Source organism: Falco peregrinus, chromosome 2 (assembly GCF_023634155.1).
Source record: "Falco peregrinus isolate bFalPer1 chromosome 2, bFalPer1.pri, whole genome shotgun sequence".
Taxonomy (NCBI): domain Eukaryota; kingdom Metazoa; phylum Chordata; class Aves; order Falconiformes; family Falconidae; genus Falco; species Falco peregrinus.
The window spans coordinates 40,427,470-40,443,788 of record NC_073722.1 but is presented as its reverse complement, the minus strand read 5'-3'; the positions used below and the strand labels follow the sequence as shown (position 1 = coordinate 40,443,788).

Sequence of the window (16,319 nt, the reverse complement as noted above, 5' to 3'; positions counted from 1 at the left end):
CAAAGAAAATTATACATTAAATGTAGGGCAAGAACTCAGCTAGCTTTTCTGTATTCTGTAAAGAGTTGTGCATTTATTCCATGGAGGGTTTTTTTGTTTTATCATCAGTAAAACACAGGTCTGGTGGTTAAAACTAGCAATAATTAATTTGTATACCAAAAGGGACGAAAACATGCAACATTCCCTCTAAATATTAAGATAATGCTATAGCAAATATTCAGTAATATTCACCTGCAGCTCTGGAGTACAACTTGCAACACAATCTCAAGCCATCTTGGCATTATTGTCCTAAATCTATGGCTTTAAAGACAGACAATCAGTACTCCAGCAGTCTTCAAAGACAGATAACCATCATGAAGTCTCACCAGCCTTTAAAGGGCAAATGGCTCTCTATCTAGGACCTCTTGGGCAGGTGGGAAGAAACAAAAATCAAAACCAAACCACGTAGCTGCCCCACTAAATAAAGTGCCATTTAACAACAGTCTAAGATGCAGATGGAAAGGGCAAGAAAAATTCTTTTGAGAAGCCAAAAGTCACAGTCTCCTAAATACGGAAGAATTCCTAAATAACGAAAAATGCAGTCCATCCTTCCATATGACTGAAGGATGATTATGGACACCTTTTTTCCAATGGAGTTATAAGCAATAAAATTAACAAGTTGCAGAAAAGCTGAGTTTAGTACATATGTAAAACGAATTCACAGAATACCACACTTCAGCACAGAACATCAGCTGCTTCAGAGTGATGGGAAAGTTCAAAAATGCCTTGGAAATAGGAAGGGAACAGAAAATCCCTTATTCTATGCAACAGTTCAAATGGTTTCAAACATTTACCCTTGCAAGACCACTAGGAGACGCTTGTTCTTTTTAACATAAGCAGACTGACGGACGCTGTGGTTTTGCGGAGCCTCCAGGACACTGGAGAGGTAACGCTGGAAATGGGTCGCGCTGAAACATTCAGGACTATCCATAGTTTGCCGATAAACTATCCACCTAAATAAAAGAAAACAAGGAAAGTTAATGTTCTATGACATAATATTTCTGTTTTCTTTTTATTTTGAACCAACAAACCAAAAATAAATTTGACAAGCCCCAGGATTCCACATGTCTCATAGCACACAGGAAAGAGAAATTTACTTTGCTTTCTATCATTTCCAGCATAAGTGCATTCTTTACATTACTGTCAAAAGGGTCTTGGTTTTTTGGTTTTTTTTTTTTTTTGGGGGGGGGGGTGTTGTTTTTTTTAAATAAAATTATGTTCAACAGCTTCTTCAAAGCTGCACATCATATGAGTAGTTCTGATCTTTGTTAGTGATGCAGTAAACAAAAGTTATGTGAATCCAAATCAAAAGACTCTGGGCAAAAAAATATTTCACTGCAAAAATAGAAAGCAATGAAGATGTTTGCAGGAAAACATGATGAAATGTATTATTACAGAATATTCAAAAGTCACCTTACATGTTCGTCCTAAAAACAGAATGACAAAACTGTTCTGAATCAACTTGCTAATATCAAGACACCGAGTTAAAAATAATACAAAAAAGCAGTGCAGAATGTTACTAAAATTAAATAGTAAGGTGTTTGGCTTTAAGATTTAAAAGGACAAGAACTTTTTATTTTCCAGAAGCTGTATCAATACACCAAATGGCAAATTCCTACAGTAGACTTATCTTACTGCCATACAACAGATGTCCTGAATATATCTCCTCCTATTGTAGAACAGAAACCAGGTCTGATTTAAAGCAATGCTATAGCAAGGAGTGTTAGCGCAGTCCTTTTTCCAAGAAAAATGCATTTTAGACTCACCACCTCAAGTCAACAAATGGAAGCTCTTCACCCATTTCCTTCAGGTTGTGATGACTTCTATACATGCTTAAGACAGGATTCATTTGGCCTTTCTAAGATTACTCTTAACTGTTTACAGCATCAGTGATACTTGCAGACATACATATCTACAATGTGGTATTTTCAATATAACATATCAACAAAGAAATGTTCCATACTATTTTCTTGTCTAAATGTCTAAAATTTCAGAGCAAATCTACCTGGCATAACACAGTGAGATGAGATACCTGTATATAGTAGAAGTAATATACCCTACCCTACTGTGTGCTATGTACAACTAGTTAAGGTGCCTCATAATATTTACCAAACCTATTCTTGTGAACACATCTGTTCACAAATTAGAATCTTGGCTATAAAAAAAATAAGTGAAACATTGATAGTTTCATTTTCATCATGCTGAGAAGTTCTTTGGTGATTAGTATGACCATCACTTTAGACTATGAAACCAGAAACGTACAAACCTTCCATGCTCCTTGTTAAAAGTCACAAGAAAAGCACACAGATCACTGGAACGACATCCTGGAAGACCAGTTATAATGGTGATAACCACCTAAAATACAGGGAACAGATAAGAAGGGGCATAGCTCCAAGACTAGGAATGAGCTACAACAACTGCACACATATAAGGCTTCTATCTCGATAAAATCTTAAGCCTATACACTAAATCTTAAGTGACACTAACCACAGAAATAGCAAGATAGCATAGAACTGTAACTGTGTTTATGCAATTACTCAGATACACATCCTCTTAGAAAAACACATTTTCTCTTGGTTTTCATACCTTAAATACTGTGAAAGGATAATTAACAAGTACAGCAAACAGTATTACCAAAACCTTCACATTAAAATCTATTCTGCAGTGTATGTATTAATGCAAATGTCAGACAAAATCCTGCAAGAGACAGCAAATAGATTATGCTTCCTATGATGAAGAGGGTACACTCAAATACATAGAACAGTATTAGAGCAAAATGCTTCAAAAAGTAATGGTGTATGTCAAACAGTTTTGTCAAACAAAGAGCAACGCTACGTTTCTGATACTGAACCAGCTATGCTACACACAAAATCTATTCCAGCAAAGCTGCATTTCAAATACAATTGGTAAGAGAATGTACAACAGCGCCAACGTAACAGCTTTTCTGCATAAAGCACCTGTTTTTCATTATGCATATTTCTTGTGGTATTTAGGCAGGGATCATAGCAGAGAAACACTGAAAAGCAGTCAGAGCATATCTCCAAAGTGTGTGTGTATATTTATGTATTTTTACACTATTTACTGGAGTTTGCTACAGAAGCAAGCAAATGAACTCTGGAAGAAACACAACAAACTCCCCTCTGTGCTGAACTTGACTGAAGAAATTATGTCACCCTGGTAACCGGTCACCTCACTGCATATCATCCTGCCACTAATAGCCAAATTACCTCTCCAACTTCCTAAGTACATGACATTTGAAGACAGCCACCTGAAGACTATTCGTATCCTATCCTCAAAATCATTTTTGGATGTTCACAGAAAATGAGTATTCATGATAATAGATAGAGAAGTAACTCAGAAAAATCAGAGGTACTAAGTTTGCATGTTTTATAGAATTTGATATAAGCATTATAAAAAGATTTGTCACTTTCTCTTTCAAACACATTAAGATTACACACATTAAAAGGGTTTATTTAATAATTGTTAGTATGGTCTCTGAACTAGATTGCAGGAAATAAGTCTGCCACCATATTGCAATATTCAAAGAGAAAGACTTTCTGCTGCTTTGACTTTCTTGCTTACAGCTGATTTCAAACGCTGGAAAGTTACAAGGAAATATTTTCTCTGAAAATGCTATTTAAAGCACTCCTTAAGTTTGACAATTGTTACTGCCCCTATAGAGAACTGGGTGTTCTACAGATAATATCAGCAAATGTTAAATATCATGTGCTGCCTCTATGCTATTTAAAGGACTTTTATGTTCCAGAGAACAATTCAGCTAAATTATTCAGCAATTCATAAAAACAAGCTACTGCTTTAGGGCTAACTCTCCCTGGACATTAGTGAAAACTGTTCACTTGAAGATCTATGCCTCATTTTCTGCTTCTATTTTAGCAGGCTGAAGGGCCATTAGTACTTCCAAAAGATTGTTCAAATGAAAAAAAAAATAAATTAAGTAATGTAATCAGGAAAACAGGGCAGAGCAATTTATTCTACGAAACAGACTTGAAGCAAGTTCAGTGTGAACTGATGGGTCCAGAGAAGGAGGCAGAGAGCATGGCTAGATATACATCAGTACTTTACTTCGTTACTTGAAACAGAACTGGTGACAGAATATTTGCTACATATTCTATACCAGGGATAGGAAGTATTGTTGGGTTGCTTCCTTACCTTATCATTTTCTGCTTTGCTATCAGGAATGATTTCTGACTGTTGCAATAAAATAGGAAGATGCGCTCTCATTATTGGCTTGTGACTGACACTGCTGACTGTAAAATGTTGCAAAAACCTTTCAAAAATAAAAGTTTCATTTTGTTACAATCAACATGAAAAGATTTCACTCACGTATACAGCTGGGAAATTACTAAAATAAAATTGTTAAAAGTTCAAACAAAGGTTTCCTAAAAAGGAAACAATTCATCTCAGAATAAAAATATCTAGTGTAAAGACAGTTACTTACTATGCATTACATATACCAAAATATATTTGTATTATTTCTGACAAAACTGATCCCATGAAAACAAAAATAATTTTTCACCTCTCCAATTCTGGAAGGGCAGCAGATATTTTCAGCTCCCTGCTTCCGTCCTTTCCAGAAGGAAAAGACAAGGCATTAAATAGCTTCTGAACACTGGAATGCCTAAAACAAGCAAATTAGTTGGTTAGTTACAGGAGAAATCCAGAAATTTATCTTCTTTAAACCAGATGGCTACACATTAATCACATATTAACATACAAAAAAATAAAGCAAATGTTGCACTAGGAATACAACAAATCCTTTTTGAATCATTATCAAAGTCTTCAGTGAGTGATGGCATTTTTCTGATTGTAGCGCACAGTTCATGTATAATTGCACTGGAGTATGTGGCATGAACTTACAGTCTCTTTTGTTCCACAGACAGGAATTCTTCCTGGACAACCCTTAAATATAATCCTGAGTTTGTCTGGCTTTGCCACGAAGAGAAAACCTGGAACAAACCAGACCTATGCATAAACATCATTATTCTGCAAAATTTGTTTTGAATTTGTTTAGGAATTGGTTTTGTTCACCTAAAAAATTACATGCATTTTAACTTGCCGCTAAATATTTCACAATACTGGTTTTGCTGCAAGAATTCAAATTATGGAAGAAGTATCCACAGATTGGATTTTGTAAGCTTATTTTTGGCTAGACTGGAGCTGCTTTATGAAGTAACTTTTCTGAAATGGTCTAGTTTTCCCCCCATCTTCATAGCTGGGGAAAAAAACATAGGAAAAAAATTAACCATCAAATTAACAGTACCATTCACGTGTATCTTTTAGTCATAGCATGCTTCACTGATAAAAGCACTAGGTATTTACAGTCTAACTGCTGTACAGCAGGAACTGAGCTAATATAAGTCTCCTTTAAGTTGTATTGTAATTTTCACGAAGTAAGATTGCAGCAATCGTTTCTAGAAATTTAAGAAAAACTCCTGTTTCTTTGCAAAAGAAAAGGGAGCCCTTCATTTCTCTAGGGAACAGTATTTTGGCTCGCATCCTATTGCTTTAGCCAAGTCACATTAATATGAATGGCACCCTGAACCTAGAAATCAGATTCAGATGAATCACCCAGTCATTTAAGTGTTCAGTATTTCCCTTCTTTTAATAAGAAAAGGCAACAGTCATTGTCATTTTTCACAATAATTTGCTGCAAGACAAAACAACTAGGGGGGAATGACTGCTTTCCATTAACAAACTGACATCCTAAACACAAGGGTACGGAGATAAAAAAACATCAAAATAAAATAAACTTTTGATATTAACAAGGACAATATTGCTCGTGTACAAGGATCCACACAACCAAACAAATAACCACTTCCAAACACGCATAAGAAACCAAGGAAAACGCCTACAAGAAATTGAAAGGACCAGTCAACAGAAAATTGTATTCTTTAGAAGTCAAAGGGCTAGAGATAAAGTGAAAACACTTAGGTCAGACTTCGACAGAACTCAACAGAAAAAAATCGGTCTCTTTTGTATAACTTAGTAAACATTTTTTTAAAAAAAAGATCTGTTATGGTATTAGAGAACATGAAGAAAACCAGAGAAATCAACACATTCCAAAGCCTAAGCAAATTTTCCTCCCCTACCAATTAGACTGGGGATGTGAAAGGTACCATCTTGTCTTCGTAGGATCTGCAAACCAGATTCCAGTTCTGTGGGCTCAGAATCTGGCAACCATCTCAATTACAAGGAATTTAATACACTCAGGTCTGGATGAACAGGTAATTGGCATTCCCTACTTCAAGGAGGCTTGGAATAATTAAAGCATTGGTCCAGTAAGCGAGGTATCATGCCATTATAATTGCAGAAGAGCAATTAGCACCTGCATTTTAGCAAATCTTTCTAACTACAGGTGTGTAGAGGGACTACTATGTCTGTGCGACTCCAATGACATGCAGACTTTTAGAAAAAAACTTGGAGGAAATCAGTAAATACCTGAAGGGTAAATATTAACAAAATACAATAATATGTTTCCATGCTTACACAATCAGGTACACTTGATCTTATGAATGTGAATCATTCATTCATGAGATAACATCTTCAAGACAGAAGATAGGTTTCTCCTACTTGAACTTGCACAAAGCAACTGGTATGGTGACAGATGTGAAACCGTTAAACTGCAGAAACGGAAACTCAGGATAGAACTGTTTGGCAAAAAGCTAACTCAAAGGAGGACCAAAATAAATAGCACCAAAAAAAACCAACAGAAGGCTGGGGACGTTCACCAGCAGAGCTGCTTAGCGAACGTCCCGTGACAGCCTTCACAAAGAACCTGGCATAGACCGAAGTGAATTCACAGCATTTTGGGGAACTACGTTGGGTGACAGCCTACACAGCACTGAGATGCTTCATAGAAAAATAGATCTAACCATAAGAATGGAATAAACAAAGAAATATAGAAGGTAGATAAGTACAAAAGCAAGAATGAGCACACAAATATTTCTAGAATCACCTGGAATTATCAGTGGGTAGCAAAAGAGAAAGGACCTGAAAGTGTTTCTCAAAAAACATACACCATCAGTTAATTCAAGGCAGCAATGAAACATACAGGTAAATCAGGGGTACTTCTGAACGTTTTCAGAAGAGTGAACTACTATTGCCTCTGTACAAGAAACAGATACACACATTATGGATATCAACAGCCAAAAAACAGATCAAAAGAAAAGTATTACAATGATCAGAGGAAAAGAGAACTTTTTACAAGCATAGATTAAAATGTATGGGTTGTGACTTTATTGGGCCAAATAAGCCAAAAAGAATAGGTCCAAAATTTCTGAATACCTCAAGGATGTCTGCTGGTAGAGCAAAAGAAAAACCACAGATATAAAAGTAGACCTAATAAAATAGGCTGAAAGTTCAAAACCAAACAAAATATTCCCAACCACTCACATAGTGGAACAGTGGGAGGAATCTAAACAGTTAAGATAAAAGGAGGAGAAATTTTATGGTATTAAACATAAATACTACCAGTGGGGACTACTCACTGAGCTAGGTGGTCTTTTCCAGTCCAGTGTTATGATCACATACTAAAACCCTTGTGAAGTCCTAAAATCTCCAGGCTCATTTCCTCAAAAGCACTATTGTTATAAAGTTTTGTTTATTAAAAGCCTCTGAATTACAATGCATGAAGCCAATCTACTTGAAGAATAATAAAATGCCATATGGAATACTTAAAGACTTTAAAAAAACTCCCCTAAGGATCACGATCCAAATGTGTCTAACCACAAAAAAACACAATAGAACCTCTGCCACTACATACAATTGCTGTAACCAATTATACACCAGTGCTACATTTAAAATGCAACTACTAGAAAACAAGCTTTTAGAGCACTCACTGGCTTGAGAAGACAAAATGAAAGCACATGGTGAGCATTAAATTTAACGAGCAACACAAGCAGTAGAAATCCATACATAAATTAAAGTTTCTCACACATGCAAGTTCCTAAGATCAGGAGCAATAGTGCTCCTGGGAAGGAATGGAAAGGTCTACATGGCAAGGCAGTCCACAACAGTCTCAAGTCTACAAGGCAGATGCTATAGGTCACAACGATTCAGAGTTTCAGGTTGGAAAAGAGCTTCTGGAGGTCTCCAGACCCACCTCCTGCTCAAAGCAGGACTACTGCTGGCAGTACAAATCAACTCATCCATGACTTTCTCCAGCCAAGTTTTCAAAATCCTCAAAGGTGGAGGTTCAGTGTCTGGGCGATCTGTTCTAGTCACTGCACCGACCTCTCACTAACATTCAGTCTGAATCTTCAAAGCTGTAGTCTATGGTTACTGCCCCTTGTTATCTGAAACAGTCCTTCCTACTTTAACATCCTGATTTTTTATATAAAAGATAAGCTGCCTCAAAATCTCATCAGCCATTTCTCTCAATATCCTCCATGAACCCCATCCAGCTTCATAGAGGAGGTTTTCAATATATTTCCTAAATTGATGCTCCCTCAGTATTAACTGCCCCTTCTCCTTTCTAAACTGTGCTTGTTCACCAAGATACAGGAAAAGGTTTAGCTTGTGAAGACAGATACAAGACAGACCTTGAACTTTAACCCTTCCTGTATTTACTTATCAGATGACAAGCTATAGTGGCTCACCTAAGGTGAGAAATAAAACCCTTCTCCTTTCCAAATTTAATTAGTTAAGACAGACATCAACAAATTCACCCTTGCCTCTCATCTGAAACACAAAGAATAACTGTGTGGTTTTTCCCCCACCCAAACCAATCTTTTTTACTTTACCTGTGAATAAAAAGCTTTATAAATCTTTGTTTTGGGGAAAAGTGCAATCATCAAAAAGTTGTCTCGGGTATGGAACTCAATTGGTAAATGAGCAAGCAAGGAACATTTGACGTCTACAAAGAGAGCAGCAACAATACTGGTTGAATCCTAGAAAAGGAAGAAACAGGACAAATCATAATGAACAGTTACTTGAAAGTGAAAAACACGCTTAATACATTAAATAGAAAAGATCAGAGGAGAACTACTACAGTCACAGCTAGGCATGCATGAAGATCTGAACATTCATTAGCTTGCACAGCACAGGTATGGAGCAAAAGGATCAACCGCAGCCACTTACAATACTCCATTTCCACTACGCAGCTATTGGAAATATCATAAGCTCCAAAGAAAGCATCCAAGATCGTTCTAAGCACCTAAGCTTTGTCTGGTCTTGAAAAGAGAAATTTGCATTTTAATATCTACTCTTTTCCCTCCACCAAAAACTAGACCTTCAGCCCTTTCCTCTGCTAATGCTTCACAACAAAGGCACCTTCATCTATACCCACACATCTCCTGTGACAGATACCTTGGAAGAATGAATTAAATGTCAGCTAAAAATATTAGAAGGATGACATGATGCTATTGCAAATTTTTATTTTATTTTATTTTTTTTTACCATGCTCTTCAGCTTCTGACCTGAAAAGAACCCTGCTGCAATGACATACAACTATCAGGCATGCAATTTAAAGTGTAGATCACGTGCATGTTGGAAATGTCCTGCTTCTCTCAGATTCTTTAATGAGCACAAGTTCTGCTAAATCTCTTGCTTCTTCATCTCAGTTAGGTCTTCACTAACACGAAGCTGAAGCCCTCAAGATCCATCTCCCTCAGAAGCACTGAACTCAGGTTGTTCAATTTTCATTCTAATAAAACAACACTGAGCCTTTGTCTTCTGGATTGTAAAACAGGCATTAATCATAGAATTGTTCAAGGTTGGAAAAGACCTTCAAGATCAGCCAGTCCAACCATTAACCCAGCACTGCCAAGGCCACCACTGAACCATGTCCCCAAGCACCACAGCCACATGGTTTTTGAACACCCCCAGGGATGATGACACCCCCGTCCCCGGGCAGCCTGTGCCAGCGCCTGCCAGCCCTCTCGGTGCAGAATGTTCCCTCACACCCAATCTCACCCTCCCCTGGCGCAACGTGAGGCCGTTTGCTCCCCAGGAACCAGTGACAGGATGAGAGCAGAGACCGACCCCCCTGGCTACAGCCTCCTGCCAGGCCGTTGCAGAGCCACCGGGTCCCCCCCAGCGCCCTTCTCTCCAGGCTGACCCCCCCGCCCCCCCCCAGGCTGGTGCCCCAGCCCCTGCCGGGCTCTGGACACGCTCCAGCCCCTCCGTGCCTTTTACAACTTCACAGGATGCTGAAGTGTTTTATGCTTAAGCTTTGACTTGTAACTTTTCACAGCTATTTTCACAAGTATTAGAAAAACAGTACAATTTAGTAGCATGAAACACCCATGGAAAATGAGGATTCCATTACTTTGGGTTCAAATCAGAAACCGAGTGGCATCCATCTCCCTTTCAAAGGGAGAAGTGGGCAAAGAACTCTGCTTACCAAGTTTTAAGAAGAAAAAGCTCAGATCAAAAAGAATCTCTACTCTTTGTTGACTGAGGCATTAATTATAAAAGTAATCAACTCAAAGTCATTGAGGTTACTGAAGAACATAAAAGTATGTTCTCCTAAGTAAAAACAATTTCTCTTAAAAGAAAATAGGCTTTTGGAATGTGGTACACAAATCCTGGATTCTGCAGGATAGCTCACAAATTTTACGAGAAGTGCCTTAGAAGGTCAACTCATACATGCTACAATCTGTCTAACAGAATGTGCTGCTCCTTCTGGAAAATGTTTAGGGTTCCACAAATTGAAAAAAGCTGAAAAGCAGCAGCAATCCCCACAGACATTAGGTTACAAGAATCCAGGTCAAAGTTTTACAAGATGTTAATGTTGTGAAATTTCAATATTACTTGGTAATATTTGTTCACTTGATTAATGGTCAAAATGAATGCTGGATTCAGGTACTTCAAGCTGAAACACTTGGTCTGAACTAAGGTCTTAAATCCAAGCACACAGCACCTTAAGCTCTATACAGTAAAGATACCTTGACAGTTGATTGAGTCACTGAACAGCTACAGAAGAAAAAGAAATAAACCTGGGAGTTCAGAGCCTGGGTGGCAGTGTAGCCTGTGGGGTTTTCTTTTACTCCCAGGATGGCTGGTACTAAGCTAGAATAGTGCTACCTTACGAGACGGGAGATTTATGTTTGACTCTGCTAAGATCGGGACGGCTTCCGCTTTAGACCTTCATGGTACAGTTTTGTGAGGAATCTACCCTGTCCTCCACAAACTTGATTTATGTGAGCCTCAAGGACTTCAGGAGCTCAGGTAGCAGCAGGTGTCCAGCTTCTCAGAACAGAGAAGCCTGCAGCATGTGTTGGAGGAAGAAGTGCAGACATTTTCAAGTTAGAGAGAGAAACATCTAGCAGGCATGGTGATAGAGCTGCTAAGGAAGCGTACTTTGCATCACTTAGTCTTTGTATCTTTTATTTTAATCCTAGCATTAAATTATCCTTTCTTTTCCATCAATATGGTTCCAATAACTTCCAGACAAAGCATACTGAACTACCCTTCTTCTGTCACTTGTCAACATTTTAAGCTCTCCACCCTTCTATTATGCCAAGTCAGTTGAACAATAAAATGCTCTCTGTCAAGGTTTAGCTTTACACAAAAATCTGGCATCAGTTCAAGAATGATAGCCAGGTCCCATAAACAGCTAGTTTTATGAAAGTGAGTGTCTTGAATTAAACAATAGAAGGAAGGTCAGTGTTAAAATAGCTTCTTACACTACCAAGGGGCAATCAATATGATACACAAGAAAAGGCAGCTAAGGTAAGATTCTCTTCACCATTGTGCTTTCATCTCAATTGAATCACACACTTATATTGTATTTCACTGGTTTCCTCCATTATATCATGAAATCATAGCAACACAATGCTTTCTGGAGGTCACTAAACAAATGTGTAATACTGTACCTAGAGAAAATAGAAACTAAAGGAAACAGATTTTTATTTTTTTCCCAGTGCCTAGGAAACAATAACCAACCAAAATAATCTCTTTTCCATTGTGAAAAAGTGATAGTTAATGCAGCATATCTGCCTTGAAGAGGGGAGAAAAAAAACCACAGGTGATTTACCAACATTAACCTAACTCTCAATTCCCACTAAGCCAGAAGACCAAACTTTTAGTGTGGCATGTTGGCCAAGTGAAGTGATGCAAGTTGATCACAAGAATGGCATTGTGTCTTTTACCGTAATTACATGCAACGTGCCTGTCCTTCTCACTTCTCAGCTTGGGAAACATGAACCAGTCATTCACTTCACCCTGTCAGTTACACAACACTCCACAACAGTAGACAGACACTGCTCATGACCTCTCCAGAGGTTAAGTAGTACACTACCATGAAAATTTGACTGAAGGTTAAATATATTTTGAATAGAAAGCAGCATTTCACCCTCAATAGGGCTTCACAATACCTTGAACTTTTCTCTGTCCATCACTTAAGACTGCTAGATGTTTTATGAATGCTATGTTCTAGATTTTTCTTTTAATGAAAAGCAGTTTTCCACACTACTAAGACCACAGTGACCACTCAGTCTAATACAAAATTCTCTCCTCCTTACAGTTTAACTAATCAGTAATTGGTTAACCTAACCTATACCAGAAGTGTAGAGAATTGCATGAGTTATTACTTTTATGCACACACTTGTAAAGTTGCAACAGAAATTGAAACTTTGTACTAGTACACTACATAAGTACTGTTAAAAATTGATAAAAACTTTATGACAATAGGAACAGACAAAACACTCACCCCATCATATAGGGAAATAGAACTCATATGGTTCTTCGAAATGGAAATGCTGCCATGGTGAGGATCAGAAAAGAGAATGCCATCTGAAAAGAAGTACAATTTGCCTAGAATTTGAAAGAAAAAAATGTGTCAATATTTCAGCATCATGTGACAAATGCCTCTTCTTTCTGAGGAAGAAATCTATATTTTTGCTGAATATTGGTATATTTAACTTGCAGTAATTTGAGTAAAGATTTGGAATAGTATCTCGACAGCATTCAGAGCACAACCATTTGATCTTTACTGGATCTCACTATCAAGGGCAGGAATCATGACTATGATTGCATTTGATTTAATCTTATCCCTTGAAGCCCACTTATAAATATTCTGTGGCGTGGGCGTTTTTGTTTTTTTGGGGTTTTTTTAAGCCAAATAAATTTCCATGCTGTTGAACTGCAAACTTCCAGAAGTGTAAAACTGACAAAACAAGAACTTAAGAAATACTTAGATCCAAACCAACTGAAAGTTCAAACATTGTAACAAGTTGGTCAGATTGTCAGCAAAGCATCAGTATACCAACACATCCCATGCAGACAGTAAAAAATACAGATAAAAAATACAGGATGACAGTCTTGCTTCCACTTCCTGACCAAGACAAAATTTAAACCAGAAAAGCCCTTCACCTGCAGACTTGCATTTTCTTTTGTGTCTAGAGACAACTGTTACTAGGCTAGCAATTTCTCTGGAAGCTAACAATGTAGTGTCAGCCAAGAGAGACTTAGCATTCATCCTAACTCCATTTTTCTTGTCATCTTACAGACACTTTGGTTCTTAACAAACCTGCATGACCAGGGAAAGCAGCTGGAAAATGAGGAACAGCAAAGCTAGATGATATGATGGATGAAAACAAAATTCCACCAAAGCATTAGAAACTGACCTCAGCAAAAAGCTGATTTCCAACAGTCATAACAAAGCCATGAAAAAATTACTAAGCAGGGGCTGCCAGCTGGACCTCTGCTACCAGCACTGGATCATGCATTAAAAGCAGGATCACATCCCATACAGGGAAGCATGTGAGTCAGCAAAAGGAGAAGGTTAAATATTTTCTTTAAAGAAAAACAAAACAAAACAAACAAACAAATAAAAACCCACCAAAAAAAAAGAGACACAAAAGAAAAAAGCCATCATTACTCAGAGTTGTGTTTTAAAAAAAGCAAAGCCAAGCAGCAATGTAACTAAAACATTAATTTAAACATGACTGCACATCTAGCTCAACCTACCAAACAATGCTTGGACAAAATAATAAAGAACCTAAGACATTTTCCTCTTGAAACAGCAACTTAGAACAATATCTTCAAAATTGTTCAGTATTAAGTCTTCATTTTACTAAAAGAGCTTGAAACAAAATCAAATCACCATACTAGATATGCAATTTCAACAGTTACCTAAAATTATATATAGGCTAAGTGTGAACATAACTGGTTTAGACTGAAGCTTTACTTAACAGAGAAATTGCACTGGAGAGACAGCTACTATTAAACTGGGAAACACTACAATCACAAAATCAAGGTCCAAATTCAGAGCAAGTAGAACAGCTACAAAGCCATACATAACTACACAGATGCAGAGGTTTACATGTACAAGATGTTCATTGCTGATGCTTCCAGAGCTCACAAAATCCAAGCCACAGCACAGGTGGGTGCCTTCTTTTGAATGGTTGAGGAAGAAAAATGCAAAATGTAACACCTGAAGAACATTTCTGTCAAATCTCACAGAGTATCACACTTCAGAGAATGTATCAACAGAGGAAGAAAGGAAGTCAGAGATTTTAAGTTTTTTGTAACAGAAAAGCAAGCCAAAAAGAATATTATCTAATCCAAACTGCAACAGCTTCCTTTAACATGGAAGTCAGTGAATTATATCAAGAACAACCTGATATATTACTTTTAAATTTTCCACAAGTTATTAATCACAAGAGTTTAGCTGTCAAGATTGACTGACTCAGTTAAGTTCATCCTACATCAACCTGTAACACAGCAGGTGTATTAATTAGCGTACAGAGGAAAAGCTTTAGCAGCCTGAACTTTTCTGATGCATTTTAATCACAAATGTATACCTTACTACATTAAGACATAAGTGATGAGAGCTGAATGCCTATCTCACAGCACCTTTTGCACCTAATCGTGCCAGACTACATAGCTGCAACCTCAGTAGAGCCCAAATTAGAGCACAGCAAACTGTCTTGCAGTGTACATGAAACAGAATGAGATCAAGTTCCTTTTCAATTGAAAGCTAAGAAAATGTCTTGCTTGTTGAAGTGTTATGTAATAGTCCTTATATCACCTACTTATAACTCTTCATCCCAAGAGTTATCAAAACGTTTAACTTCACAAGTCTCCCCAAATGATGGGAAAAGTAGATTGCTCCACTGGGGTGTACACAGCCAGTTTTCACAAAGCCGAAATAAAATAAATTTTTTAAAATCACCATTCTCTAGTTATTTACTGAGCGAACACGGGCCCACAGCACCGTATTGCAAAATAGCTAAATCTGTTATTCTGCACTAACCTTCTTTCTTTCAAGTCTGTTCAACTAGAGCAAAAGCAAAATTGGCTATGTGAAAGTTGCTGTTTAGCTTCCTTGTACATCTTTATTTATCCTCAACACTACATTGCATAACTACAAAAACAATAAAGCTAAAGATTTTCCTCTAAAGACTGTCAGCTTATACTAAGCACTCAGATGTCCAATATTAGTTATCTTCTGTTGTACATCAGTACTGTGACAACAGTACCTTCTCTTTACCGTGGAATATAAAAATGCTATGCCTTAAAAAGTATCTGCTGGTTCAAGGCTACACAAGGCACGTTAATGCAAGGCCGTGGAGCAAGGGAAACCCCTTCCGACAGTCCTCCCAAATTGTCTGTAGTCACATTACTGGGATATTCATGTGACTTAGATTCCTGAAGGACAAGGTACCAAGGTACCAAAAGAGGAGGCACAATCTAAGACTGTTGCTAGTAATCTTGCGTCAGAAAGCAGTAACTTGACTGAACCTGAAAAGGACCAAGATCCAGCCTCTTTCTGTAATACGGTGAGCATCTATGCTAACAAGCATTGAAGTTTGAGTGAAAATGACAATGGCAAAAAACTGGAACAGCTCCAGGAGGATGTTCAGGAGTGAAGAACACAAGGCTGTAAATAAATTCAGAGGCAGATCATTCCAATCCCCTTCTACACCACAGGCAGCATATCGCATTGCCCGAAAGGTATATATGTGCCTTTGCTTCTTGAGCTGGGAGCCCATGGCATCCTGTCACTACTGTAACGCCCAATCTTTCCAACCTAATATTCATATAGACACAGAAAAGGCAGAACACATATGGCACGTCATCTATTAAGGACAGAAGCAGCGAGTTTGTGCATGCTTTTGAATGTTAACTATGGGAAAAAAAGCCATCTCCCAGGTCTACAAAGCCTCATTGTCAATCCTTGTAAGAGTCCCACATCCCTCAAAACCAAGCCTATGGCTCTGAAAGGAATCCTTCTTCTAGGACTCGGAGTTTCAAGCAGAGATTGGGGACAAAAAACAAAGACGTGGAGTTTAACAAGAGAGCTCTAAAGGTAA

The 16,319-nt window shown here is 37.7% G+C and overlaps 1 protein-coding gene across 3 annotated transcripts in view; it reads right to left on the bottom strand.

Annotated features, from left to right (window-relative positions):
* DNAAF9 (dynein axonemal assembly factor 9) overlaps positions 1 to 16,319 on the bottom strand; it is a 79,173-nt gene that overhangs the window by 21,515 nt on the left and 41,339 nt on the right. For all 3 annotated transcript variants that reach the window (XM_055794156.1, XM_027777172.2, XM_027777173.2), the window contains 7 exons: positions 12,713 to 12,816; positions 8,802 to 8,948; positions 4,918 to 5,006; positions 4,577 to 4,678; positions 4,210 to 4,327; positions 2,306 to 2,394; positions 834 to 992 (listed from right to left, as the gene is read on the bottom strand). In XM_055794156.1, coding sequence (XP_055650131.1) covers positions 834 to 992; positions 2,306 to 2,394; positions 4,210 to 4,327; positions 4,577 to 4,678; positions 4,918 to 5,006; positions 8,802 to 8,948; positions 12,713 to 12,816 — 808 coding nt within the window. The remainder of the gene's footprint in view (positions 1 to 833; positions 993 to 2,305; positions 2,395 to 4,209; positions 4,328 to 4,576; positions 4,679 to 4,917; positions 5,007 to 8,801; positions 8,949 to 12,712; positions 12,817 to 16,319) is intronic.